Genomic DNA, 27,973 nt, shown 5'->3' on the forward strand with positions numbered 1-27,973 from the left:
TATTCAGTTAATATGCAGAAGGATTATTACAATATCTTGATCATAATAGACTTCCTCCAAAATGAATCCTTAACTTTAACAGTCATAAATCTAGAGTACCGTATATACTCGAGGATAAGCCAAGTTTTTCAGCACTTTTTTTGGGCTGAAAATGCCACCTCGGTTTATACTCGAGTCAATGTCAGAGATTGACATTTTGCGAACCAAATTTAGCGGCCCCATATCTCGGGGCCACTTGGTGCTAGGAACCCCAGATTTGGTATGCAAACCCAGTGGAACTAGCACTACAACATATCCAAAGGGGTTCCTAGCACCAAGTGGCCCAGAGATACGGGGCCCCAAAGTCGGTCCGGAAAATGTCATTCTCTACTGCAGAAAAGTGCTTGACATTTTCCGAACTCACTTTGGGGCCCCGTATCTCAGGGGCCACTTGGTGCTAGGAACCCCGGGATATGTTGTAGTGCTAGTTCCACTGAGTTTGCACACCAAATTTGGGGTTCCTAGCACCCAGTGGCCCCAAGATACGGAGCCCCAAATTCGGTCAACTGTGTCCATCTGCAGCAATGTCATTTCAGGACCCTTTGGGTCCAGAGACCCCATATTTTGGCTGCAGCTAGGGGGCATCTAGGAACCCTTAACTACCGAGTCTGAAGTTCGGGGGACCTATGGCTGCAAATGGGCACAGTGAGGCTGCAAATGGGCATTGTTTACCCTCTTTTCCACTTACGGTAGCTGCGCATTTCTCACCCTCGTCTTATTCTCGAGTCAATAAGTTTTCCTAGTTTTTTGTGGTAAAATTAGGTGCCTCGGCTTATATTCGGGTCGGCTTATACTTGAGTATATACGGTAATATATTTACCTGTATTTTCTGTATTCTACAACAATATTTCTGTATTATAGAATACTATTCCAAAAATGTTGGCAGATATACTGTAATTGTTATTACAAATAAAAAAAAAATTTGAACAAAAAAAAAAAGAAAGTGAGGGCAAAATAAATGTTATTATACCAACATTGATGTATGTGTTTTATTTTAGATAGTGAGACCTGTTTCTAATCTAAACAACCCCTGAATGTGTCCCAACTAATCAAAATACCGTCCAATGTGTCTCTAAAGTCTGACCTAAGAGCCTCTTTTCCCTTTTTTTCTTGTTTCTATCCCAATCTAATAGTAGTAACATATATATAGCTGTATATTCAGTACTGTGCTGTTTTGGTTTGACTTTCACAATAGTACAGAATAAAAATAATTAGAAAGAATTAGTAACGCTAGTTTATCCTGGTAGAGATGAGCTGGCACCTGGTAAATCCGTCAAATGAAAAGTCTTTTATTGTGTTCACATACTGTAAGTCACATCAAAAGTGCTGTAACGTGTTTCGCCTGTAGCAGCCTTTTCCATGGCACCTGTGCTATGAGGAAGCCTGCTACAGCCGAAACACGTTACTTGTGATGTGACTTGTGTAGCCAATAAATAAATGATTTTTCATTCATAAGATTTATTGAGTGCTCTCTCATCTGGAACCTCTGAGTATAAACTTTTTGTACACAGGGGCAGAGTGGTGCTGAAACAAAAAAAATCTTCCCCAAAGTGTTGCCACAAGTTGGAAGCACACAATTGTCTCTAATAAAACACCTGAACTCAATAGTGGTGTCTACGTAACTTCTGTCCATATAGTGTAGCATTGAGGGCTGCATACGGTCTGTTTGATGTTGCTTTTGAGGTTTTTAAACCCCTTATTGTCTGATCCACTGCCATATGTTATATTAATGAGATAATAATGGGGTGTTTGAACTCTGCCATCTTGGTATATTCACTCTTTCCCCTCTTTTAAGAGTTTATTTTGTTTGGATGGCTTTTTTGCAAACAGATCTTCAAAGCATGCTCAAAAGATGCATTTAATCTCCCAAAGGCGTCATTACCTGCATGAGGAGGTCTGTCATTATGTGGCACGAGTATCTGTTCATGCAAGGAAGCTCTGCTTCGGATTCATGGCAGAGGGGACTGATGTCATCGCTTTCAGGACTACACATGGTTATTAAGCGTGATATTTAGGCTGTGCGGTTATAGGTGTAAATTGTTCATGGGTGAAATTTGTTTGGCTCGGCACCCAGGGCTCCATGTCAATTAGGTAAACGCATCTTTGCTTTCATCAGAAGCAATTCTTGTGATGAGAACAGGGCCTGCTTTTTAAATATATATGAACTGGAGTGTGCTGTAACCATGGTAACCAACCGTGATACTGCCTCTCGTAGTGCGTGTCTCCGTACAAGCAACCTGTTGTCTGTAGAAATCGGAAGTGATGATTGAGGAAAATATTTCATTAGGGCATAAAATTCATGTTTTATTACAGATTCTGCAAACCTTAAAGTAGATGTCAATCCAATCGCTTAAAAGACTAAAGCCTCGCACACACGATAAAATTATTGGCCAACAAAACCGTGGAATTTTATCCGAAGGGAGTTGGCCCAAACTTTTCTTGCATACACACGGCCACACAATTGTTGGCCAACAATTACGAATGTAGTGACGTACTACGTAGTTTTTCAGCTCTTTAGCGCCACCCTTTGGGCTCCTTCTGCTAATTTCATGTTAGTAGAAGTTTGGTGAGCGGTTCACGCTTTTTTTTTTCGCGCTTTTCATTTCGTGCTTTTCAGTTCATTTCTGAACAGCCGTTCGTCAACCAGACATGTTGTGGAATCGGAGGAGATAATGTGTTATTTATTATTGGCCTTGGAGTTATTGCTTTGACATTTATTTTTGTGGTTGAATAATGATTTGATTTGTTATATTTTCTATATTTTTGGATGCATAGAATGCACTTTTTGGTTAAGTTCTATTGGCAGATAACATGTCTAATTGTATTTGTTTTCTTTTTTTTCAAGAGGAAGTAAACCCTAATGGGTTTACTTCCTCTTTGTTTCACTGCAAAGGTAAAGCATAATGGGCTACTATGCATCGCATAGTAGCCCATTATGTGTCACTTACCTGACACAGGAGCCTGCGATGTCACTGCTGTCCCCTCTGCTACGGAGCGTCCATCTTCTTTTCGGGTATCGTGGCTGCGGCGCTGTAATTGGCCGGAGCCGCGATTACGTCACTCCCGCGCATGCGCACGGGAGCCGCCACTAACAGCATATCGCCGTTAGCAGCAGCATGCTCAGTGCCCCTGCGCGCCGCTGTCTACGGCGCCTGTCTTTTTGCAAATATCTCCTAAACCGTGTATGTTTAGGAGATATTTATTGGACCTACAGGTAAGCCTTAATCTAGGCTTACCTGTAGGTCAAAGTGGTCTGTAAGGGTTTACAACCACTTTAATGCACAATAAAAAAAATTGTGTAGAATAATACTCGGCTATGTGTTTTACTTCAAATGACAGTTTGGGAGTAGGCAGTTACATTTTAAAAAATACAATGTAAAATTGACAAGGGACACCAACATAGTTGTATCTTTGATCTTAAAAACTACGGGATAATGGTGTTGTGGTAACTTGCCCAAATTAAAAAAAAAAAAAAAACAAAACATAATAATATTCTTGATATCACTAGAAAAAAGCCTTTGAAAATTAGTTTGCAATAACTCCATCAGTATCACCAGCAAAGTAGCTTCATTATTATCCCATTAAAGAAGAAGAGAATTGTGCGCTGCATTTTGAGATTTCATAATTTGCCACGTCACGAATGTTAATTCTCCACTACAACCGCTAATTTACAAGACCGACCGCTTCTGGCTCGTCCTTGCTTCCGAGCATGCGTGTTTTGTACTTTGGTCTTTTGTTCGGACTTGTGTACACACGCTCGGAAAATCCGACAACACACGTTTGTCCGCAGAAAATTTGAAAACATGCTAGCCAACATGTGTTGGTGGAAAGTCCGACAACAATTGTCCGATGGAGCGTACACACGGTCAGATTTAACGCCAACAGGCTATCATCGAACATTTCCCGTCGGAAAGTCCGATCGCGTGTACGTGGCTTTAGTTCACCTTTTCCAGAAAATAGCCTATGCAGTCGCGGGGCCCCAGTAGATGTTAAACATACATGCAGATTTTAATTTTATTGTTTTACTTAAAGGCCCTTTGAGTCCCCTCAGAAGCCCCACTAAAAAATTCCCAGTTAGCAATTCTCAGGGCCTGGCTTTTTGCTAGAACGTGAAAAACGTTGGTTTTCAATCCTGCAATGCTGGTAGTGAGCATCTAATGGTTTTCATGGCCTAGCAACAATTCAGGATGTGGGGGTTGCTAATTGGGAATTTTTTAGACAGGCTTCTGAGGGGATCCAAAGGCCTACAGCTTAAAACAATAAAATGTATCATTTTACATAGCTGCACAGATTTTAAATATCTACTGGGGGCCCCTTGACTGCACAGGCTTTTTTTCTGGAAATGGTGAACTTGGCCTTTTAAAGTGGAAGTAAATCCTCTAATTATTTTCACCCAAGGACGCTGCCATCTTAGCCTCTGTTTGATCTGCAGTTGCCATGGTGCTTCACAGTTTTTAAATATGCAGCTTTTGTTAAAGTAATTTCTGATGGACTTTTAAATCATATATATATATTTTAGACATGTTTTTTTAACAGGTTCCCAACCGCCTCACGCAGATATACTGCGGCAGAAGGGCACATACAGGCAGATTAACGTACCGGTACTTTGTTCTTTAAGAGGCGGGCGCGCGCCCGCCGGGAGCTCTGTGACCACGATCGCGGGTCCCGCGGACCCGATGTCCGCAGCGGGATACATGCGATCGTCTCACGGTGAGGAAGAACGGGGAGATGCTAATGTAAACAAGCATTTCCCCATTCTGCCTTTAGTGATACTGTCACTGATCTCCCTGTAATCGGGAGAGCTGATCAGTGATGTCACACACAGCCCCCCCCCCCATAGTTAGAATCACTCCCTAGGACACACTTAACCCCTACAGCGGCACCTAGTGGTTAACCCCTTCACTGCCAGTGACATTTTTACAGTAATCAATGCAATTTTTTAGCATTGATCGCTGTATTAATGCCAATGGTCCCAAAAATGTGTCAAAATTGTCCGATGTGTCCACCATAACGTCGCAGTCACAATAAAAATCGCTGATCGCCGCCATTACTAGTAAAAAAAAAAATATCAATAAAAATGCCATAAAACTATCCCCTATTTTGTAGACTCTATAACTTTTGTGCAAACCAATCAAACACCTATTGCGATTTTTTTTTTTTTTTTTACCAAGAATATGTATCGGCCTAAACTGACTTTAAATATTTTTTGGGGATATTTATTATAGCAAAAAGTAAAAAATAATGCGTTTTTTTTCAAAATTGTCACATTTTTTGTTTTATAGCGCAAAAACTAAAACCCGCAGAGGTGATCAAATGCCACCAAAAGAAAGCTCTATTTGTGGGAAAAGGACGCCAATTTTGTTTGGGAGCCATGTTGCATGACCATGCAATTGTCAGTTAAAGCGACGCAGTGCGAATTGCAAAAAATGCTCTGGTCAGGAAGGGGGTAAATTCTTCCAGGGCTGAAGTGGTTAACTTTAAAAGCCTCCCTTGTTTTAACATCCAAAATCCATAAGACTCCTGCTGGGCGCCGCCATCCTGGATGTGATTGCAGCAGCCACAGAGCTGTCGCTTATGTAATAATTTAATTTATAACAGCCTTTCTCAAACTCTTTACCCCAGGGAAGCTCTTAAAGAAAAAAAAAATGTGGGCCTTGGGAAGACTTTGAGGTTTGGTGGCAAAAATGCCCCTTACATTTGGTGATCAGTGAGTGGTGGTCAGAAGAATCACCACCGTAGATGCTAAAAAATATCATTGGCATCATGTTGCTGGGTCCTCAAAGTGGTGTTGGCCCTGGAACTACGCAGGCACCATCAGATCGGAAGTCAATCAACCACAGCTTTAGGAACCCCTGACAACGTCTGGAGAAAGCCTATCGAGCCACCGAACCCCGGTTGAAAAATGGGTGCTTCATAGTATTTCCCTTCATCCCTACATCGGCAACTCTATAAGAGGAGAGGGCTATGGGGGTAGGGAGGGGGTTAAGCTATGGAGTTGACTCTACTGGAGTAATCAAAATTTCTAGAAAGTTCAAAGGGACTTGCCAGTGCATGTAATATTGTTTATGAAAAAGAAACGCTGCAAGCAAGTATTTAAAATAACCTATTTCTCTACGCTTTTAGCTGCAAATTTGTATTTTAAGCTTTGTATGGCTTAAGGGGTCAATTAAAGAATGGTTTCTTCTGTCTGGGTAAAAGCTGATTGCAGAGGTAGGATAAGTTAGCACATGGAGCATAGAGGTCTTCAAGTCCCCAATGATAGACTGTAGTAGGTGAACTGGTGAACATTTTGAGTGGACTGACCCTGGAAGAAACGGACCCAGTTATGGGGTAAGAAACATCTGTGTGTGTACGCCCAGCGTTATTCAGAGAAATCCTTTTATCTTGGATCTCCGAGGCCTGAATTGTGTGAAAATGAGCTTGGCGGAATAATGGACTGAGTCGAATGAAAGGAAGCTTTTCTTGTGGTATGTATTTTATGAGCATAATTCTACTGATGTGCTCCTCGTTCTTACTCTAATGTTGTCAAAAGCGTTTGGTGGAAACCTTGCAGAGTTTCCCGTGTTTTTTTTTTTTTCTGGTGTAAAGAATAAATTATTATGCCTAATTAACATGGTATGTAGGGCATAATAAATTTGAATGCTTTGTTAATGACGGGATGTGGCACTTTGTCAGCGCCTTTCTTTTTCTCGTCGAAATGTAAATAGCTTTGTCTGGTAGATTTAACCTGAATGCCGCTCTAAGAAGACTCGTAAAACGGTGCGCTTGACATGTAAACAGTAGCTCAGATGACAGTTTTTTTAAACAGACAGTAGAAAAGGGCGTTTAAAGGTCATGAACTTCAAAATTGTATTTGCTTTATTGGGCCTAGTACACAAGACTCTGTGGGTTGAATGTCTTTTGACTGAAATCTAGCTGTGTGACTTCCTTGGTCCGCTTGCCTCCTGAATATGGCTTGCCCTGTTAGGAGCCTTAAAGCGGAAGTAAACCTTTCAATTTACCAGTTTCAAAAAAGTTACATTTCCGACACGTGTCGGGAATGCTATCACATTGGCTGAGCTCTCAACCAAACTGTCAAACCATCCAGTGGCTGGTATCCTAACTGATCACATGTGCAGCATCATGGCCGTTGACGATTAAACAGAGGACAAGATGGCAGCTTCCTTAGCTGAAACCGATAGGAGGGTTTACTTCCACTTTAAGTGCTGCTAGTATTACAACTTGAAGTCTATCTTTATAAAAGCTTCCCATAATCCCCTACATACCAGGATAGAGGGCTAGTAATGTAAGGAACCCAGTAACTCAAGTCCTTTGACTTCATCACTAGATGCATGTCTTTTCTGCAAAAGAGCCTTCCTGCTCGCATTTTTTAAAAGTAGGACTTTAGTTCAATGTTAAATGGTTTGTCCTAATCCCAGGGTCAAAACAAGAGGGGCATGTGCCCTGGGCGCTGCATTGAGAAGGGTGTCACCGTCCCCATGCTCCAAGGGGTCCTTGTGGCCTCCCTGTCACACCTGGACAGGAGGAGCAGCAGGGCGGCATTTTCTAGAATTGATCAGCTATGTTTTCCTTCTGCAGCAGCTCAAAAGCCAGTTTCTCCTTCTCTTCCTCTCCCTCTTGCCGGCATTCAGTGGCTGCAGGAGGAAACTTTTCTGCTCCTGAACTTCTCTGTCTGGGCCAGGGGTGTGTATATGGAGCTTCCCTCTCAGGTGGGGAGGGGTGCCGACCTGAGTCTTTTTCTCCTGGGTGAAAGAATGTCTAGCTAAGCCACTGCATCTAGATATGGTAAAGCAGGAGTGTCAGAACGCCATTTTATTTTGAGCCGCATCAGCAGTATGCCTGTCCTTAAAGGACCAGTTGTACCTGGGGTGCAGGATTTCACTACATACAGGGTGCCGAGTTCAGGAGTACGTTACGTGCAGCGTGCCGAGTTCGGGAGTACGCTACGCGCAGCGGGCCGAGTTCGGGAGTACGCTACGCGCAGCGGGCCGAGTTCGGGAGTACGCTACGCGCAGCGGGCCGAGTTCAGGAGTACGCTACGCGCAGCGGGCCGAGTTCGGGAGTACGCTACGCGCAGCGGGCCGAGTTCGGGAGTACGCTACGCGCAGCGGGCCGAGTTCGGGAGTGCGCTACGCGCAGCGGGCCGAGTTCGGGAGTGCGCTACGCGCAGCGGGCCGAGTTCGGGAGTGCGCTACGCGCAGCGGGCCGAGTTCGGGAGTGCGCTACGCGCAGCGGGCCGAGTTCGGGAGTGCGCTACGCGCAGCGGGCCGAGTTCGGGCGTGCGCTACGCGCAGCGGGCCGAGTTCGGGCGTGCGCTACGCGCAGCGGGCCGAGTTCGGGCGTGCGCTACGCGCAGCGGGCCGAGTTCGGGCGTGCGCTACGCGCAGCGGGGCGCGTTCGGGCGTACGCTACGCGCAGCGGGGCGCGTTCGGGCGTACGCTACGCGCAGCGGGGCGCGTTCGGGCGGACGCTACCTCCTTACATGAGGGTCCCCAGGCAGCCCCCCCCCTCCAAAGGTTCCTGGCTGGTCTCCGCTGTCTGTGCTCCTCCAACCCCCAGCACAGGGGGAGGTGTGAGGGGGCAATCGGCGGCTCTATGGTGCCTGTGGACCATGTGATCTCCCTGGGGCTTGTAGTTCTCCTCCCGAGTGTATACAGTGGAGAGGGAAGGGACCCGGGCAGCTATCAGCAAGAGTGTACAAGCAGAGCAACTCGTACACTGAAGAGTGAAACTGATAGCTGCCTGGGTCAGAGGCCTCTCCCCCTCTCCACTATATACACTCGGTAGGAGAACTACTAGCCCCGCGGGCACCATAGAGCTGCCGATCCCCACCTCCCACTCCCCTCACTGCATCCCAAACTGAAATCCAGAGGAGCATGGGGAGATGCAGGGTCTTGGGACCCCCCCCCCACACACACACACACACGCAAGTGCAACTGCTGCGACCCTGAAAGTTCCGCCACTGCCTGGCGGGCTGGCTTCAGCACACGGGCCTTGTGTTTGATTTGTGTGTTAAATGAAGTTTAAAAATAAGACTTACTGGCTGGATCACCAGGTAAGAATCATAGAAGAAAGCCTAAAGAATAAAATGAATGCAGTCATCACATTAGGTAGTTGGTAAGCTTTATTTAGAGTTTTTGGGTTTAATACTGCTTTAAGAATTCACTAAAGCGCTCCTAATTGGGTAAGGGTTACCCACCAATATAATAATCCACAGACTGATGAACGAGTCCTAGTTTCATTATGTAGAGCACAATCTTACTGAGGGCCTGTTTCCTAACTTGGGTCAGAGCCCACCGGACTCCCTTAGTTCCTGCCTGTGGGAGTTGTTTAAAAAATGTTTTTCTTATTGGCGGAGGGGTTGATAAACCTTTTTATAGTTAGATTTTTCGAACCTGCATTACAGGTGCACTTTGAAAATCATTCTTCCTCTTCTTTGTTCTCATTCCATTGACCATTGTAAATTACAGGTGTGTTAGAGATGATTGCAGCCTATCCAAATATTGGCACAAGCTGTCTATGGTTTACACAACAGGGGGCAGATTCCCTGCCAAGTTCCCCAATCTTCAGCAATTCAGGATAAATAGGTGATAAAAGTAAAATTCTTCATTCAAAAGAGACGGCAATTTCCTCCATGCTGCAGTCTACTGTGTATGGTGAAGGCTCGTGCTTTTGAAGCTCATATTCATATGTAAACTGCAATAACCCCAACAGAGTGCTACTTATCTCCATCTCCTGGGAACAATCCACGTTCTTCACTGTAAAGCCCAACTTTGGCCTTTTATCTCTATCCAAAAAAAAAAAAGAAAAAAAGAAGGTTAGAACCTCTATTGAGCTTCTATAATTCTGACTAATAATTCACTTTGGGGAGATTTACCTTCATTGCCTATCTTGGCGTCCATGAGAAAAGAAGTGAAATCTCCAAATTGAGATGCTCGTTCTTCTCTACACTGCTGACAGTATTACTGCTGGGTTGTTGGTTTTTTTATATTTATTTTATTTTTTTTTTCTCGGTCTGAAAGAATTCTCATCACTGCTTGTACTAGTGAGAGGGTAGTAGGAAGTCCCAACTCTTGGTGCCCAAGCTGCCAATCACCATGACTGAGCATTACTGCATGGTTAGTAAGGAAATGGCCCGGCAGAGTGCAAGCACTTAACCATACATGATTGGTTGGTATTAACATACATAAGAAAAGCATTTAAGGTTTCAAACCAACTATCCCATTTGTGCTTCCCGGATAACCTCAAAACCCAAAGAATAACTCAACCCAATTGGACTTTTTAGGTACGTTAACAATCTAAGCCAATGAAATAGTCTTTAAAAATGGTGTATTTTATTCAATACAAAAGGTTAAAAAGAAACGCCTAAGGAAAGTGTACTATACATATAAAACCCAAACCCCTCAGAGAACTCCATATAGCAGGGTTGTCAATCTCAAGTTAATTGCAGGCCACTTTAGCATTACAGTTGTCCCATGGCCTTCGGGAAGAAGCTGGGGCAGAGCCAACAAGCAGAAAGTTCAGGGTTTGGAGGAGGACCAGAGGAGGGCTGGAGTCAGCTGCCAGAGACTGCTGAATGCTGAGACCAGGGAAGGCAGAGACACGAGGCTGCTGCGGCTGCGCAAAGAGGAGCAGGATCCGTAGGAGGAGTTCTGTCCTCCCCTCTGCTGCCAACTACTGAGATGGGTTGGAGATGAAGGGGGGTGCTACAGCTGCAGGAGAAGTGCAAGGGGCCATAAAAAATGGCCTGGCAGGCCAGATTCGTCCCAAGGGCCTTGTGTCTGACACGTCTGCCATATAGGGTCAATTAAAACATCATCTATGATAACAAATACAGTTAAACCTTGGATTGCAAGCATAATTTGTTCCGGAAACATGCTTGTAATCCAAAGCACTTGTATATCAAAGAGAATTTCCCCATAAGAAATAATGGAAACTCAGATGATTCGTTAGATTAAAAGATTATAGCAATGTGATAGATTGTGTAACCATGAAATGTCCATCCATAAATGGCAGCCTCCATAAGGGGATTAGAAGCAAAATCCAGCAGGAGCTACTGAGTATAAAAGAGAAGAGAGGCGCCTCTAAGTGTAGCAATATGGTTACATTTAATGAAGGTACAACATTTAGCAACTCACATGGTTGATGATTAAAACCGGCACATGTAAGTATGCAGACATCCGGGGTAAAGCTGTCCACATAGACCGTCCTCCACCGCCGGCAGTCTGCAATCATGACCGGGAAGACTACCCTGCAGTAGAGCGATCTGAAAGAGAGGCTTGAAGAGAGGCTCGTGGAACGCAGCGTGGAAGGGATGGCGGTGCGGAGGACGGTCTATGTGAACAGCTTTACCCCAGATGTCTGCATACTTAGATGTGCCTGTTTTAACCACTTGCTTACTGGGCACTTAAACCCCCCTCCTATTCAGACCAATTTTCAGCTTTCAGCGCTGACGCACTTTGAATGACAATTGCGCGGTCATACAACACTGTACCCAAATGAAATTTTTATCATTTTTTTCCCACAAATAGAGCTTTCTTTTAGTGGTATTTGATCACCTTTGCGGTTTTTAGTTTTTGTTAAAAAGAGGTAAAAAGACCGAATGTTTAAAAAAAAAAAAAATTTTTTTTTCTTTATATTATAAAATTTTAAAAAGGTAATTTTTCTCCTTCATTAATGTACACTGATGGGCACTAATGGGTGGCAGTGATGGGCGCTGATGGGTGGCAGTGATGGGCACTGATGGGTGGCAATAATGGGCAGTGATCTGTTACACTGATAGGCAGCACTTCTAGGTGGCACTGATTGGCACCACTGGTGGGCATTGATAGGTCGCACTTGTAGGCATTGATAGGTCGCACTTGTAGGCATTGATAGGTGGCACTGGTGGGCATTGTCAGGTGGCACTGGCAGGGGGTACTGGTGGCACATATGAGGCATTATTACCTCTTCCTCTTCGGGACCGATGTCCCTTGCTGATGAGCTGTCAGCACGAGGAGAAAAAAAAACGATCACAGAGCTTTTGTTTTGATCACGTGATCAGCTGTCATTGGCTGACAGCTGATCACATGGTAAGGGGCCGGGACCGGCCCCTTACTCTGATCGGTGATCACCCGAGTCTCAGTGACTCGGTGATCACAGTGCGCTCCATGCGTCGTATGACGGCTTCCCGGGAATTCAGGTCCGCGCTGTAGCCGTCATTCGGCTATAGCGCGGACGTCAACTGGTTAATCATCAATCATGTGAGTTGCTAAATGTTGTACCTTCATTAAATGTAACCATATTGCTACACATAGAGGTGCCTCTCCTCTTCTCTTTTATACTCTGTTGTGACGTGACACTACTTGTATATAAAGACATCGCTTGTATATCAACTCAAAATGTATTTAAAAATTTTGCTTGTCTTACAAAAATCTCTCAAACCAAGGTTTTACTGTACATTCCAGAAGTGCATTTGTGAGGTCAGGCACTGATGTTGGGCAAGAAGTCCTGGATCACAGTCTCCGCTCTAATTTATCCCAAAGGTGTTCTATCAGGTTGAGGTCAGGACTCTGTGCAGGCCAGTCAAGTTCCTCCACCCCAAACTCACTCATCCATGTCTTTTATGGACCTTGCTTTGTTCACTGGGACAGGAAGGGGCCATCCCCAAACACTTCCCACAAAGTTGGGAGCATGAAATTGTCCAAAATGTCTTGGTATGCTGACATCTTAAGATCTCCCTTCACTGGAACTAAGGAGCCAAGCCCAACCTCTGAAAATCAACCCCCACACCATAATCCCCCTTCCACCAAATGATTTGGACCAGTGTACCAGTGTAGCACGGCCTCCTTGGGGACTGCTTGAATTTACCTGTTCTTCTGCATTGCCATGACCCTGTGAACATTCCAACCTACCTGACACTCTGGGTTTAGACATCTTCCACAACACATTTTTAAATGACATGTCACACAAGTCCAAATATGTTTATAGTATATACACTTTTACTGAAGTGATGTGGTATTAATACACAGAAAAGGGGAATTGGTTGACTGAGTGCTGGATAACAGCCCAGACTCAGAAGTAGAATTCCCCTAAAGGGCAGCCTAAAACGGTACAACAGCACAAAAGCACAGTTTACATATGTGTACAATGAGGTACCACTTGGAGCATAACCTGTAAAAGTTTAGCTAGGGGACAGGCAGTCTCACACTAAAGGGGGACCCCAGACCGGCCTATTCAACTTTTTATATCCTAATGAGAGATCACACTAAATAGCAGATAGAGTAGGGTCCTTTGTATGGTAGTAACAGCAGTGTCCACGATGCAGGCCCGATAGTCTTCACCGGCAGTTGGAGCTCATTAGATTGTATCCGATAAGGCACAGTGGTGCGGTAATAGCTGAGGGGCTTAAACAAGCTAGTGATACTCCTTGAAGAGGTTTTAAGTAAAGGTGTCTGTACAGTGTTCCAAACAGTAATGCAATAAAGTGTTCCCAAGGTACAGTAAAGGAAACACAGTGTTCAGGTATAGTAGCAAAGAAGGGTTGCAAAAGATGGGCAATTGCCCTCTCACCAACGACCAGACCGGCTTACACCTTGCAGACAGCAATCCTGGAAGAGATGTCCTTCAGCAACGACCGGCGATAACCCACGGCTGGTGGATGCCGGGGACCGAAGTGTAGATCGACTGGGTAGGTCCTGCATGGATGTCCGGCAAACAGCAGCCAGGCTTAAGCCCTCTGGAGCCGGTTTGGAATCGCACGCACATCAAGGCCCAGGAAGAAGCGAGCGCGGCATGGATCTCCGGACCCTCTTATAGTTCCTCTCAGGAGTCTCTTTGGGTTGTAGCAAGGATACCTAGGATGTGTGGTCCAGATGTCATATCATGGAAAGGAAATGCCGGTCTGAAAGACTGCTAATCTCAAAATCCCTTCTGGTCTGGCTCACAGATGTGATGGCAGTCACTGGCGCCCAGCACTAGAGGGATATGTCTATAGGTAAAAATGCTGGGAAATTGTACCATGTTATAACTCTAGTCCACAACTCTACACCAATGTGGTCCACTATCTACTCCATTGCTCCTGTTTAGAGCTACTGTAGCAGGGATTGAATTGGCTGGGAGTGTCTTAGCACCATCCTAGCAACAAGGCAGGATGGGATGATACCACCTCTGTCAGGCTCCGAAAGGTATGTAAAGGGCCTACACCTATAGCAAAGACATTTATTTAACTTTGGACAAAGCTGCACCGTTTATCTTCAGGTGCCCTTTACCTGCATAGGCATTTTTTGTGGTAAAGTTGAAGTAACCCTTTAACATCAAGATTCCAAAATTGTGAGAACTGAAGTATCTTAAACTGTGTCGTCTGTAGCAATTGTCCTTCCAGTTTTTTTTTTCTCCAATGCACATTTAAAGAAAAAAAAAAAACTAATAGAAGCCAATCAGTTGCCATAGTTAAAACAAGCAGTTCTTTTTCAAACCCGAAGCCCGCTGTTTCCTGAGAAGCCTCTGTTGAGTTTCCACCACACCGTGGTCATGAGACGGCAGTACAGAGGACTCCGACAATCTCTCATTGTGAATCCTCATCTATATTCCAGCCACGTAGTCCAGGACAAGAAAGTGGTGCCAGGATAGATTGTCGGATATTCTGCATTTCAACTAAGCGCCATTTACATGTGACTTCTCCCAGAGCCCGCACCAAGTATTCCAGTGCAGGAAAATCAAATCCCCCTCAGACCTATTCATCTCCACCGTGTCTGCTCCGAGCCGGATACAATGGCTTGTTACAGCAGAATCGGCTGCTGCAATCCCGTTCAGCCAAACTTCTCTGCAGCTCCTGGCAGGAATGATGAAATAGGTATTTGCAGTTGCGGGAGTCGGTTGTTTTCATTGTATCTCTGCGTTTGTATCCAGGCTTGTCTGATAAACCATGTAGACTGGTTCATTTCAATAAGATGTACAAGTTATTTTAGCCACATATATACAGGAGCCCCTTACCTGCATAGGCAGTTTTTTGGTAAATGTGAACTAAGCCTTTTTAAAGGGAAACTAGTACGTTGACAGGTTCTCTTGATAGGGACCCCTCAGGCCAAGCACTGCATAGTGGGAGAAAGGGAAGACGGTCACATACACCCCATAACCAGACGTACTTCTCGACCCTCCCACAAATTAATTTGGAGGTGGGGGATTATGGTACAGGGAAGTTTAAGTTGGGGGAGGTCCCTATCAAAATTCTGTTACATGCTTCCCATACCTAGAAGTACCATGTATTCCTCAGTCCACCTACAGGTAGTTGGAGAGGCAGGAAGCATGGTGAAGGCGAGTACAATTTGAGGCAGGGGGTTCCTTGCAATAAAACCTATCACTGTGCCATGATTAGGGCACAAAGCGTAATTTTTCTGCTACCTTCAGCAGACACCTTGTTGAAACACATTTATCAGGAAAATACCGCATTATGGTCTCTAGATGGGGCTGATGATCGTGGCAAATGTGTATTTATTTCCTATGATCATTAGCTCCATCTAGCTGATCTGATGTGGTATTTTCCATTCTTCTGAATAAAGAACTTCAGACCTGGAGAGAAAATGACCTAGTAACCGTCGAATTTTGCAGAAAATAATGCTTTTTTTTTTTTTTTTTAAATATATAAATGTGCCCTATAGTGTCTTGATTCTAGCCTACTAAGATTGTCCTTTAGATATGCAAGGAGGTTGTGTATTTTATAAACTGATCTGAGACTGGCAGAGGAGGTGGAACCTATGTGTCTCTGTGCCCCCAATGATCTTGGATGCGACGAAACGTGTAGGAAAGAGCTATTGCTCGTGACGTCACCACACACACGCTGTAATCCGTAAGTGATTGATATGCATTTTGGGAACCGGTATTCACGGTTACAAGCAGGTATCTTTTTATGGTGTGAGTGGTTAGTCTATAACAAATGGGTTATGCTGTTTTACACTATGCTGGTATTCCTGGTTCTCTTATTATGGTATGGCTGAATGTTTGTTTTTCCTCATTGGATGTGATATTCTGGTGACCTGATATGGAGACCTGAAGGCAGTATGTTTCCCAACAGACAATTTTACTCATACACAAGCCTAAGTGACTTTTTGCGCACTTACTCTGAGAAGAGTTCCATATGTTCATGGTGGTGGTACACTTTGGTATTTGAAGCACCTGGCAAATAGGTTTCTTGTCACCATATTGCACCCAAGTTTGGACTTTTCCTTGTTTGGACTGATATTTTCACACTTAAATCCTATATGTCCTATTTATGTTCATCACTTAGATCTTTGCCACACTATAGAAAATCAATCTTCTGTGTACAATTTTCCAGCAGCTTTTAGGATCTGATAGCGCGGTTTACATTTGTGTGCATTCTGAAGAGAAAATTGCCTAGTAACATTAGATTTTGCAGGGAAAGTGCCTGGATTACTCCCGCAGGTGTGCAGACTAAGGTCAAACTGGCCGATTATTGAGGCCGCGGCTTTGCGCCCTGTTGGACCGGGATACACGCTCCTTTGTGTGAGGCGGCGCCCTCCTGTGGTGGGTGATGCTGTGATGAACGCGGCTTGCTCTCACTGCCTGCCCACCCCTGACCTCTTTTCAGTTTGACAGCTGAGGTTGGGGGCTTGATCGGTCACCCTTTCTGTGCCACCTGTCAGTGCCCTTTAGTTCTGCCTATTAGTGCCACCTCATCAGTGCTCCTCACTGTAGCCATCAATTCCACCTCTTCAGAGCCCATTAGTGCAGCCTTATCAATGCCCATCAGTGAAGAAGAAAAATTACCTATTTTCAAAAATCTTTTTTTTTTTTTTTTTTTTAAATTTCGCTCATTTTTCGCTTGGCACCAGGCGTAAGCAATTTTTATTGCCCGACACCCTGGGCATGCAGTTCTGGGCGCTGGGCAGTTGATTTAAAAAAAAAACTGGCTCATGACTTTTTTTTAGCTGGCTCCTAGATTCTAGGCAAGTTTGTCAAGCCCTGCCCTAGATATACAAGGAGGTTGTGTATTTTATAAATTGATCTGAAAGAGTGACAGAGGAGGAAGAGTCTATGGCTCTTTGATGAGACAATGCTTTGTGTGATCGGTTGAGGTTCACAAGCTTATAGATAATGTGTTCCTGGAAACTGTTTTTTATAAGGTTCAGATCTATGGGTTAACGCTGAGGGTTGCTGTTTGCATTGTGAATCATATGTGTAAAAATGATCTGAACCGTTTGTAAGTTGCCGTAGCAACCAGCCACTGACTGTTGTTGGTGCTTTAGCGGTTCAATCCTGGGTGTGGCCTGATAGGTTGAATTTTACACTGGGCTCTTCTACATTTTGAGAATTCCTCTTGAAAGATCTCTGGAGTTCCCTCGTCTGTTTCCAAACCATGGCCTTCAGAAATCCAAGCAATACTTTGTTGAAGTCATGATGATAGGTGGAGCTGGGATTCGGGTATCTCTTGGCAGATACAACCTTATGTATTTGTTTTGGGTGGCCTTGGCCTTTTCAGACCCCGTCCTTCCCCATTAATGCTCTCATTTAAAACACGTTGCCATGTGTTTTCAGATGCGTTGTGTTTTGGAATACTGCATTAACGTGCACCTAAGCTCAAGAACATACATGTAATATGTTGCAGCTTAACAGTCCTTAGATGTTCACCACATCATCTAAAGCTTGGCTATACACCGAGCAAATTTCAGCTGCAATTTAATGGGTGGCCCTGTCGGCACCCTCCCGCTCATCTCCCTTCGATCTGAAAACCAAAGAAGCCGATGAAAAATTGTGGACTGAACAGCGGCTGCATACAGTCAGATGCAGCCATGAATGTTGGTTGTCACAATAGAGTAGTTGATTTTGCAGATTGGTCTATCCATGTGCTTTAGTGTGGATGGGGGAACAATAGATTTCTCTTTCAGTCCACAGGGAAGCCTTAGTGTTTTGTCAAAATACTAACCACAACATACAAGGCCATCATCAACAACATCGCCCCCAGTTACATCACCAACCTCATCTGCAGATATCACCCAAATCGTCCCCTCCGCTCCTCCCAGGACCTCCTGCTCTCTATCTCCCTTGTTACCTCCTCCCATGCTCGCTTTCAGGACTTCTCCAGAGCCTCTCCCATCCTCTGGAACCCCCTGCCCCAGTATGTCCGGTCAGACCCTACCCTGTCCGCCTTTAGGCAATCTCTGAAAACTCACTTATTCAGGGAAGCCTATCCCACCTCTACCTAAGAACTGTACATGAGTCACCTCCATCAGATCATCCCCTGCCTGCAGCTATTACCTTTTTGTATCACCTCCCCCTCCCTTTAGATTATAAACTTCATGAACAGGGCCCTTCTATTACTTCTGTATTGAAATTGTAATGCCCCCCTCTACATTAAGCGCTGCATAAACTGTTGGCACTATATAAATCCTGAATAATAATAATAATGGCCAACTTTAGGACCAGAATGCGGCAATCTGCATTCACTTTGCTTTTTTTTTTTTGCCTTTTTTTTTTAGTTTCCCCCCACTAAATCTAGACATCATGATCCTGCCAGGAGCACACTTCCCATCCTAGGGTGACAACACGCATTCATCATACTGTATCTATGGAGGAGCAGTGTTGTCGCCCTAGGACAGGACTACAGAAACTTCCCTCTCTACTATGATTCATAACATAGAGGGGAGGTGCTCTGTAGTCTACAGAGGCTAGAAGGAACAATTTTAGCTGATAACAGCGTGGCATGGCCAAAGAGCACAAAGTTGTCAGCATTTATTTGCACTTTTGGATATAACAGGACCCTTTCAATGATCTATTTAAAGTGGAACATTATCCATAACCATTTGATAAAAAAATTCTGTAGCAAGGAACATACATTCCACATTAAAAAAATTTTTTTTTTTTTCTCTACAGCATTACATTACTTAACTGTCAAGTATGTCCCATGATGTGCAGGATTCTTTAAAACAAAAAACAAAAAAATACATCACTGCAGGCTGCCCTGTCCTCTTGCTGTTGCTGAATTTAGAGCGTTGTGGGGGGTTAATGGCCTCAGGTCTCCGGGCTCAGCTGCACTAAAGATGATCCAACAGGGACGCACCCTTTCCTGCACCAGGAGGGGGCGTGTCCCGGTCAGAGCATAATTTTGTACAGGTGAGCCCAAAGACCCAAAGCTGGTAACCCCCCACAGCACTGAAAATTCATGAAGAGGACAGGGCAGCACTGCAATGGAGACTTCTACAGAATCCAGCAACCTGCACATCTTGTGACATTCATTAACAGGTAAGTAATGTGACTAACACTGCAGAAAAAAATTATCTTTTTATTTTTTTTTTTAAATAAACCTAACCTTTAATCTGTTCCCACTCGTGTTAAAGCCGAATTACGTCTACAGTGCGGGCTTACTTTGCTGGGAGGGGCGCCTATTGACATCGTCCTGTGTCCGCACTTCGGCACATGGGCTGCATGCTCTGTGAGTCCGAAGGAATCAGCTGATCACAGATCAGGGTAAAGGCCAATCACAGCGACCCTTAACCACGTAATTAGCTGTGTCCAATGACAGCTGATCACGAATACCAGCACAAGTCGGTTATCTGCCAATAACCAGCTTGTGTTAAAGGGACATGTGCACTAATTATCAGTGTCCTGATTATCCGTGCTGCAAATCAGTGCCGCCCCATCGGTGCCGCCCCATCGGTGCCGCCCCATCGGTGCCTCCCCATCGGTGCCTCCCCATTGGTGCCTCCCCATCGGTGCCTCCCCATCGGTGCCGCCCCATCGGTGCCTCCCCATCGGTGCCTCCCCATCGGTGCCTCCCCATCGGTGCCGCCCATCGGTGTCGCCCATCAGTGCCTCCCCATCGGTGTCGCCCATCAGTGCCTCCCCATCGGTGTCGCCCATCAGTGCCTCCCCATCGGTGTCGCCCATCAGTGCCTCCCCATCGGTGTCGCCCATCAGTGCCTCCCCATCGGTGTCGCCCATCAGTGCCTCCCCATCGGTGTCGCCCATCAGTGCCTCCCCATCGGTGTCGCCCATCAGTGCCTCCCCATCGGTGTCGCCCATCATTGCCTCCCCATCGGTGTCGCCCATCAGTGCCTCCCCATCGGTGTCGCCCATCAGTGCCTCCCCATCGGTGTCGCCCATCAGTGCCTCCCCATCGGTGCCTCCCCATCATTGCCTCCCCATCGATGTCGCCCATCATTGCCTCCCCATCGGTGTCGCCCCATCGGTTCCGCCCCTTCCGTGCCACTTATCTGTGCCCCTTAGTGCAGCCTAATCAGTGCACATCCGTGAAGGAGAAAAATTACCTGTTTGCAAAATTCTGTAACAAACTATGAAAAAAAAAATATAAATTTTATGTATTTATTAATCTTTTTTCGTTTAGCAAAAAATAAAAAACTCAGTGGTAATCAAATACCACCAAAAGAAAGCTCTATTTGGGGGGGAAAAAATGATAAAAATTTCATTTGGATACAGTGTTGTATGACCGCGCAATTGTCATTCGAAGTGTGACAGCGCTGAAAGCTGAAAATTGGCCTGGGCAGGAAGGGGGGTAAAAGTGCCCGGTATGCAAGTGGTTAAATATGGCCGGTAGAGTGACTGGCGTTGGGTAGTTTTTAGCATGTAGGAGTTGAGCGTTCAGCAGAGCTTAATAGTTTTCGCATATTGGTTACACACCCAACTCAATCTATTACCTCTCTGCTTCTTCGTAGGTCTGGATTACAGCAACATGAAGATGAGCCGATCCGGTACGCTGCAGAGTCAAGAAAAATACACGAACGGCTGTAAGTACCTACCTCTGAGAGCAGGCGGGTTGTTATTACTTGTCGGCTTGGTTTTTTTTTATGTTTTATACCTGTTTTATTTTGTCCTGCTGGCTTCTTCTGTTTGCTGTGTGCTGCATAACAATAGACAAAAGCAGTAACCGGTTCTGTGCCTTTTGCTGCCAGAAACAAGCAGGATGTGTTTGCTCATCGGCTTCTAGAACCGTGACCTACTGACTTCAATATTGTAAGGTACTGGTCTGGAACATGTATGCAGGTTAGGCTCTGGGCCTGGGGCATTGAAGCCAGAGGGAAAGCATGACAGCCAGGAAACTAGCATGTTTCAGGAGGTCAGCAGTGGCAGCTTGGAAGTTGCTCTCATGATAGGTTTCCTGTACCGCTGATCTCCAGCAAATATACGGATGTGGAAGTGGTTTTTAATGCCAAATGATTTATTTCTGTCCTTCCAGTATTGAGATTTGCACACCCCTGCCACACAGCACAGCCAGTCTATTGACCTAATTTTGCTGTGCACAGTTATCCAATGCAGATGGGTAATGAGGTCATCTCTCTGCTCTCTCCTCCTGTCGGCACACTTGATTGGCACCTAGTCCTGCCCCTCCTTCTCGCAGTTGTAAAATTGCTGTAGAGTTTATTGGAGGTACACTTAGTAATTCAGATCTCGGTTTATTGATGGTGTTTAAAGGGCAAGTTCACCTTTAGACAAATAATGGGGAACTAACTCCAAATATCCTTTAAAAAAAAATCTCAAAATTTCCTGGCCACTCCTCCGGACCCCAGATGCACCCAGTGCTGGGGTGGGCAACCTGGGGCCCTCCAGCTGTTGTGGAACTACATTTCCCATGAGGCGTTGCAAGGCTGGCAGTTACAATTACTCCCAGAGGCATGATGGGACTTGTAGTTCTGCAACAGCTGGGGGGCCCCAGGTTACCTACCCCTAATCTAGTGGCTGTGATGCCCTGTGCCAGTACATCGTAACCGTGCTGATCAGTAAGAAGCGCATCTGAGGCTGCTTCTTCCAGTAAGGTGTCCAAGAAGGAAAGAAGCCCTTTTCATTGGTCAGTGCAGTCATGTGGTTACGCTGACCAATGAGCTCTTGCTGTTGAGGGCGTTTTATGATGGATGGCCACTCTAGGACTGTGTAGTGCAATGGCCACTATGTGCAGCGGGGTCAGAAGGCTTGGCCAGGATATTTTAAAGTCAGGTCACCTTTTTCATTTTTTTGTGAAGAGGTGAACTTACCCTTTAAATATTTTCAAGGAGCTCAGCTTTAAGGTCCCAGTGTGTGTATAGGGTACAGGGATCTATATTTGGGGTGCTACATAAGCTTTAAGTATTTTATTGATCTCTCTGGGGAAAGGACAAATCCCCCTTTTGTAGTGGGATTGCCCCTACACTGTAAGGGGTAAATGCTCATTTAGGTCTAGGGTACCGGAAAAAGCCATTTTACTTACCTGATCCCCCACTTCCCTGGCAGCTGTCGCCCCCCCCTATCCTGCAGGGGTGGACTTTCCCTTCGTATCCTCACAGCAAATGGGCCCTGCACTGTACTTGATGACATTGCAAGACCTGCAACCACTGGAGTGTAGGTGGGAAGAGGCGTAGAATGAGGGACCCTGTTGGAGCTGAAGATTAGCAAAGTAAAATGGCAATCTTTTGCTACCCTACACCACACAAATCTGGCCTACCAGTCTATATTATGTGGCCCTTGCACCTCTCCTGCAGCTGTGACCACCTCCCTCTTCTCTTGCAGCAGAAAGGACAGAACTCCTCCTCCAGATCCTGCTCCTCTTCGTGCAACCGCGGAGAGGCTCGTTTTGGCCTCCTCCGTCTCGGCGATTGGCAGCAGAGAGGATCGAACTCCTCCTATAGATCCCGTGCCTCTCTGTGCAGCTGCAGCACCCCCTCGTCTCCACTGTCCCTCGTCTCCACATTCAGCAGACTTAGACAGCTGACTCCAGCCCTCCTCTGGTCCTCCTCCAGACCCTGCACTTTCTGCTTCCCGGCAGCAGTAAAAAACATAAGGGGGGGGTGCACTGTAATGTAAGGGAGGGTGGGGAACTCTGGACATCTAGTCTTACAGATACAACCGGTCCTTTAAGGGCTCTTTCACATGGGCTGTCCAGTCAGATCCGTCTCTCAGCTTTTCAGGCAGACCTGATCGGACACTGCATTGTCCTTTTATGGAGCAGCGGATGTCAGCGGACAAATGTCAGGTTCGCTGACACCCGCCGTCATCCGATCCGAACAGTTGGATGGTGGTCCTGTTTTCTGTCCAGCAGATCAGATAGGATTGGATTGAAATGGACAGACTGTCCTTTTGCCATCCGATTTCCCCATAGAGGAGAGAGGGACTGTGTCCGTGTCGGCTCTGAAGAGCGGAGCGGAGACGGACCTGTCATCTGCCTGCTCAGTGGGGATCAGCGGATCCGTGTGAAAGGGGCCTAATGCAGCCTGTGGTGAAATTGAGTTTGATGCTCCTGATCTAGACTTAAACAAGCATTTAACCCTTGTAGTATGGGGGCAGCTTCATTGAAAAAGGATTTTTTTTTTTTTTTTCTTTTCCCTGGGAATATGTTTAACTATTTTTAGAGTATCAGTTTCTGCTGCAGCTTAGAACTTGCCACCTGCTGGCTGCAAGTGGTAAATATGAAAAAATCCAATAATGCAACATTTTAGATTTTATTGTTTAAGGAAACTAAAAAAAGAGAAGTGTTTTTTTTTTTTTTTTTTTTTTTTTTTTTAGTCCTGAACATAATAAAGGCAATGTATACAAATGTTCTACATTCCCCCTTTTTAGACTGCTGTCATATGTCTGGGGTGACATCGGTGACATGCCTGTATAAGACTACCTTGGTGCATTGTTTTAAATGCCCGTGTGATGTAATGTTTTTTTTTTTTTTCGAATGAAACCTGTTCCTTAACCCTTCTGTCTTAATGGAGAGAGGAGGAAAAACACATTACCGTTCTGTCATTGTGATAGTAAAAGGTTTCAAGCGCGTCCCTGCCAGAAACGTGTTCCTGTGCCAGCGCTGCACTGCAGAGCCAAACCTCCTCCCAATACATCAACCAAGCACAATAAATCAAGCGGAAGAGGCTTATTGTACTCTGACTCCGCCCCTCCCGCCACCTGCGCACCTTCCAGGGTTTAATCTGCCGAACACATTAACCTGTGCCACCATTCACTCTACGTGACCACAGCCCGCAATCCTTGCTGATAGATGGATCATATTTACCTGAACTGTAATGAAATGCCTTGGGTTTTTTTTTTTTTTTTTTTTTTCCATTAGCAAGAAACATTTAATTTTTTAATTTTTTTTCTTTTTCACTTGAAGCTTGTTTTGCTACCTTCCTGTTTTTTTATTTTTTGAACTGATTTGGTTAGTTTTTGTGATTTAAAAAAAAAAAAAATTTCCCCCTTTTTAAGCCTGTGTGCTGGTGCTTTTCATTTCGTCGGAGTGGCGAAGCTTGAAATTGTACAAGATGTGTGGTCAATTCAGCCGTCTCCCAGGGTGGATTTCACGGGCAGATGCCATTTTAATTCTGGCCAGATTAACCGTGCCATGGCCAATGTTACAGAGGATTATATCGAGAGAACAAATGTTTGCTAAAAGGGCAAATGTGACCTGATAAATTATGCATTATCATGGACAGCGAACGCGTTTGTTGAAGTAGAGAGAAAAAAAAAAAAATTAATATATTGTTTTGCTTGTTAGCTGGCGACACAATGGTGTGGGGGCTGAAGAATTAATCGCTGGCTCAAAGGAGCAATAGGTGCAATTATGTAGCAAAAAAATAAAATAAATAAATATATATATATATATATATATATATATATATATATATATATATATATATATATATATATATATATATATATATATTACACACACACACACACACGCAAAATATTATTTATATATAATATTTTGTGTGTGTATATATATTATACAATATATCGTATTATGGGAATCATTTTGTTGAACCCCCGGATCGGTTCATAAATCGCAGTGCGACCTGTGAACTCGCACATGAATTAGATCGCATAGGTGAGAACACCCATGGGATCCGATTCTAGTGAGGGGAAAATAAAAGTCCCCGCACTACTTTCGTGCAAATCCAATGCGAGTTCAGCCATACAACTGTATGGCTGAACTCGCACTGCACAGACATCGCATGTGATCGGCACCTGCGGTGCGGGTGCGAGTCACATGCGATGTCTGAGATCGCACATATGTGATCCTAGGCTGAATGACTGCATCGCATGATCCGACCCTCTAAGATGGCCATGCTCAACTTTTTCAACATCGAAAGGAACCCTTGAAATAACTTTCCAGTCTCAGGGAACCTCTGCTAAAAATTAAATACCGTATTTTTCGGCATATAACACGCACAGGCATATAACACGCACCTTCATTTTAGGAGGGACGTTTCAGAAAAAAAGCTTAAATTTTAAATAAAGAACTTTGAAGCAAAATAAGGGTCGGTGCCTATCAATGCAGCTTCACCATTGCCCATCTGCAGCTTGATCAATGCCCATCTGCAGCCTCACAATTGCCCATCAATGCAGCTTGATCAATGCCCATCTGCAGCCTCACGATTGCCCATCGTTGCAGCTTGATCAATGCCCATCTGCAGCCTCACGATTGCCCATCGTTGCAGCTTGATCAATGCCCATCTGCAGCCTCACGATTGCCCATCGTTGCAGCTTGATCAATGCCCATCTGCAGCCTCACGATTGCCCATCGTTGCAGCTTGATCAATGCCCATCTGCAGCCTCACGATTGCCCATCGTTGCAGCTTGATCAATGCCCATCTGCAGCCTCACCATTGCCATCAATGCCCATCTGCAGCCTCACCAGATTACTGCTGCCTCGGAGAGGACAGGGAGGGGGGTGGGACGAGCGCCGTCAGATTACATACAGCGAGAATCTCCTGTTTACTTGGCATCCTCTTTAATACAAAGTCCCGCCTCCTGGACCAGCTTCTATGGTAGACAGAACACTGGTCCAATGGCGGCCCAGGAGACGGGACTTTCTATTAAAGAGGCCGCTGAGTAAACGGGAGATTCTCGCTGTATGTAATCTGACAGCGCTCGTCCCGCCCCCTCCCCGTTCCCTCCTTGGCAGCCAAAATTGCAGTATCGGTGTATAACACGCACACACTATTTTCCCCCTATTTTAAGTGTGAAAAAGTGCGTGTTATACTGTACAGTATATCTACAACTGCTGATACATTAGTGGGATGGTCAGTGGGAAGAATGCTCCTTACACTCGTAGTTATTGGGAAGAATCACCTCCTTATAGCTATCTAAAAAGATCAATGGTTTCAGTGGTATCTGAGAGGCAGAACTTGCTCGTTGCTCAAGGAATCCCTGGCAACCTCCTTGAGGAACCTTAGAGTTCCATGGAACCCTGGTTGAAAAACCCTGTTCCAAGCTTTGAAGAAAAAGCTGATGCACGTGGAAACTTTTTAAAAGACTAAATTGATTTTAAAAAAAAAAAAAGTTAATGTTGCACAACAACAAATGTCACATGTATGAGTTTGTGAAGCAGCGGTTTGGTGAACGATGCATTTTATGCTGACTTGTTTTGCAGCCCTCTAAAATATTTATCCGTCTGTAGCCCGTGGCTTTGGAGAAGCGCAGTGCCCTTTTCATTCTCCGCACAGAAAAGTTGAGTTTGTCAGAGAAGTTTTGAAGGCTCGTCTTCTGCCTCATTTATACCGCGTGCCTCTGAAACTAAAGCAGACTGAACTGGCATGAGCTGAGATACGAGGTTATTCCTTTAGGGGATGAGAGCCGCCATCGCTCTTCAGAACAGCGTGCTCACGGTTTCAGCTGAAATCAGCACGCATTTGAATAATAATCCACGGCCAGAGCTCAAATCAGCATGGACGGAGAACATTCATCAGCTATGTGTTGTATTTTTTTTTTTTTTTTTAATGCCTTTCAGCGAGGGCCCTGCAAGTGCCTCCGCAGCTCTCGGCAAATTAAAGACATGACTGCAATGTTAATACGGGGCATCAAACATGATCTCTCCTTTAGAGAATTAATTAGCCTGTTTTTTTTTTTTTTTTTTTTGTTTCTTTTTCTCTTATCTCTGATTTCTCGATAGAAGGGTCCAGGCGTGGTTGGATGTACCGAGTTGCAGGCCTTCAGATCGCACACTGTATGAACAGCATGGGCTATTGTTCTGTATAAGAGTATCCATGTAGCTTAGAGATCCAGAGCAAATATCTCATTATCATTGCTCCAGAGATGTTATTAAAGATAGCTCGGAGTTATTTTGAATTCACGCTGCTTCCGTCTCCTTTTCTAATTTGACGTATGTTCTGGGAGGAAGGAATACTGTGACCAGGCTTGGTAGGGAAGGTAGAAGTTTTCAGTCAGCCAGAAAACTCTTGATGGCTGCAAACTTGCAGTACTTTATGCATTATGGCTAGGTGCACGTCTATGTGTTTTTGGTGCATTTGTGTGGGCACAGCAGCCCATTCACTTGAATGGGCCGCTGTACCTGTGGGAAACGCAGGAAAAAAAGTCAATTAGCTTTTTTAAAACCACAGCTACAGGGAAATCTCAAGGTGCTTTTTTGCACCATGCGATTTCTCGAAAAAGCATTGCCTGTCTAGATACTTGTGCCCCTGTTTTGGCCGCAGGTGTGGGAACAGGTGCGATACCTGCACGAGTGTGAACCATGTCCAGAAAGAGTGTAACGCCGCTCAGACTGTAGATAAAGATCTCCTCGTGGGTGCTGGCCCCGGCTCACAACCGTCATTGGAAATTGAAGTAAAGGAAAATTGGTTGCACACCATGGAAGTAAGAACTTCTGTAGAATAGTTACTTTATTGCCAAAGTGCCAAAGAACGTAGACAGATCATTACAGGAACATTGGTACTTCATGTTCATTGGTACTTCAAGTGGGAACCAAGCCTATATCCAGAAGCAGCTCCAACCCTTAACCTAGAGGTCAGAAATGGTGGCCTGCTCACTTCCTCTAAACTAAACTTAAACCTATCCCATAATATGAACTCAGCCCCTAAAACTAAACCTTAAAGTGGACCTAGTATTAGATATATGGTTTCATGGTAAGGGTATGCGTTAACAAGTGATGTGGAAGTGTAAAGGTTCCTGGTATTTATTACCTCCAACTGCACAGTGCATACTGGGATCTGTAGTGTAAGGAGTCTATTTGTCC

The 27,973-nt window shown here is 44.9% G+C and overlaps 1 protein-coding gene across 4 annotated transcripts in view; it reads left to right on the top strand.

Moving 5' to 3' along the window:
• The window catches only part of KAZN (kazrin, periplakin interacting protein), an 879,961-nt gene that overhangs the window by 676,488 nt on the left and 175,500 nt on the right, over positions 1 to 27,973 (top strand). For all 4 annotated transcript variants that reach the window (XM_073603357.1, XM_073603355.1, XM_073603353.1 and 1 more), the window contains exon 4: positions 20,706 to 20,777. In XM_073603357.1, the coding sequence (XP_073459458.1) occupies positions 20,706 to 20,777 (72 nt within the window). The remainder of the gene's footprint in view (positions 1 to 20,705; positions 20,778 to 27,973) is intronic.

This window comes from Aquarana catesbeiana, linkage group LG10, assembly GCF_042186555.1.
Source record: "Aquarana catesbeiana isolate 2022-GZ linkage group LG10, ASM4218655v1, whole genome shotgun sequence".
Classification (NCBI taxonomy): Eukaryota; Metazoa; Chordata; class Amphibia; order Anura; family Ranidae; genus Aquarana; species Aquarana catesbeiana.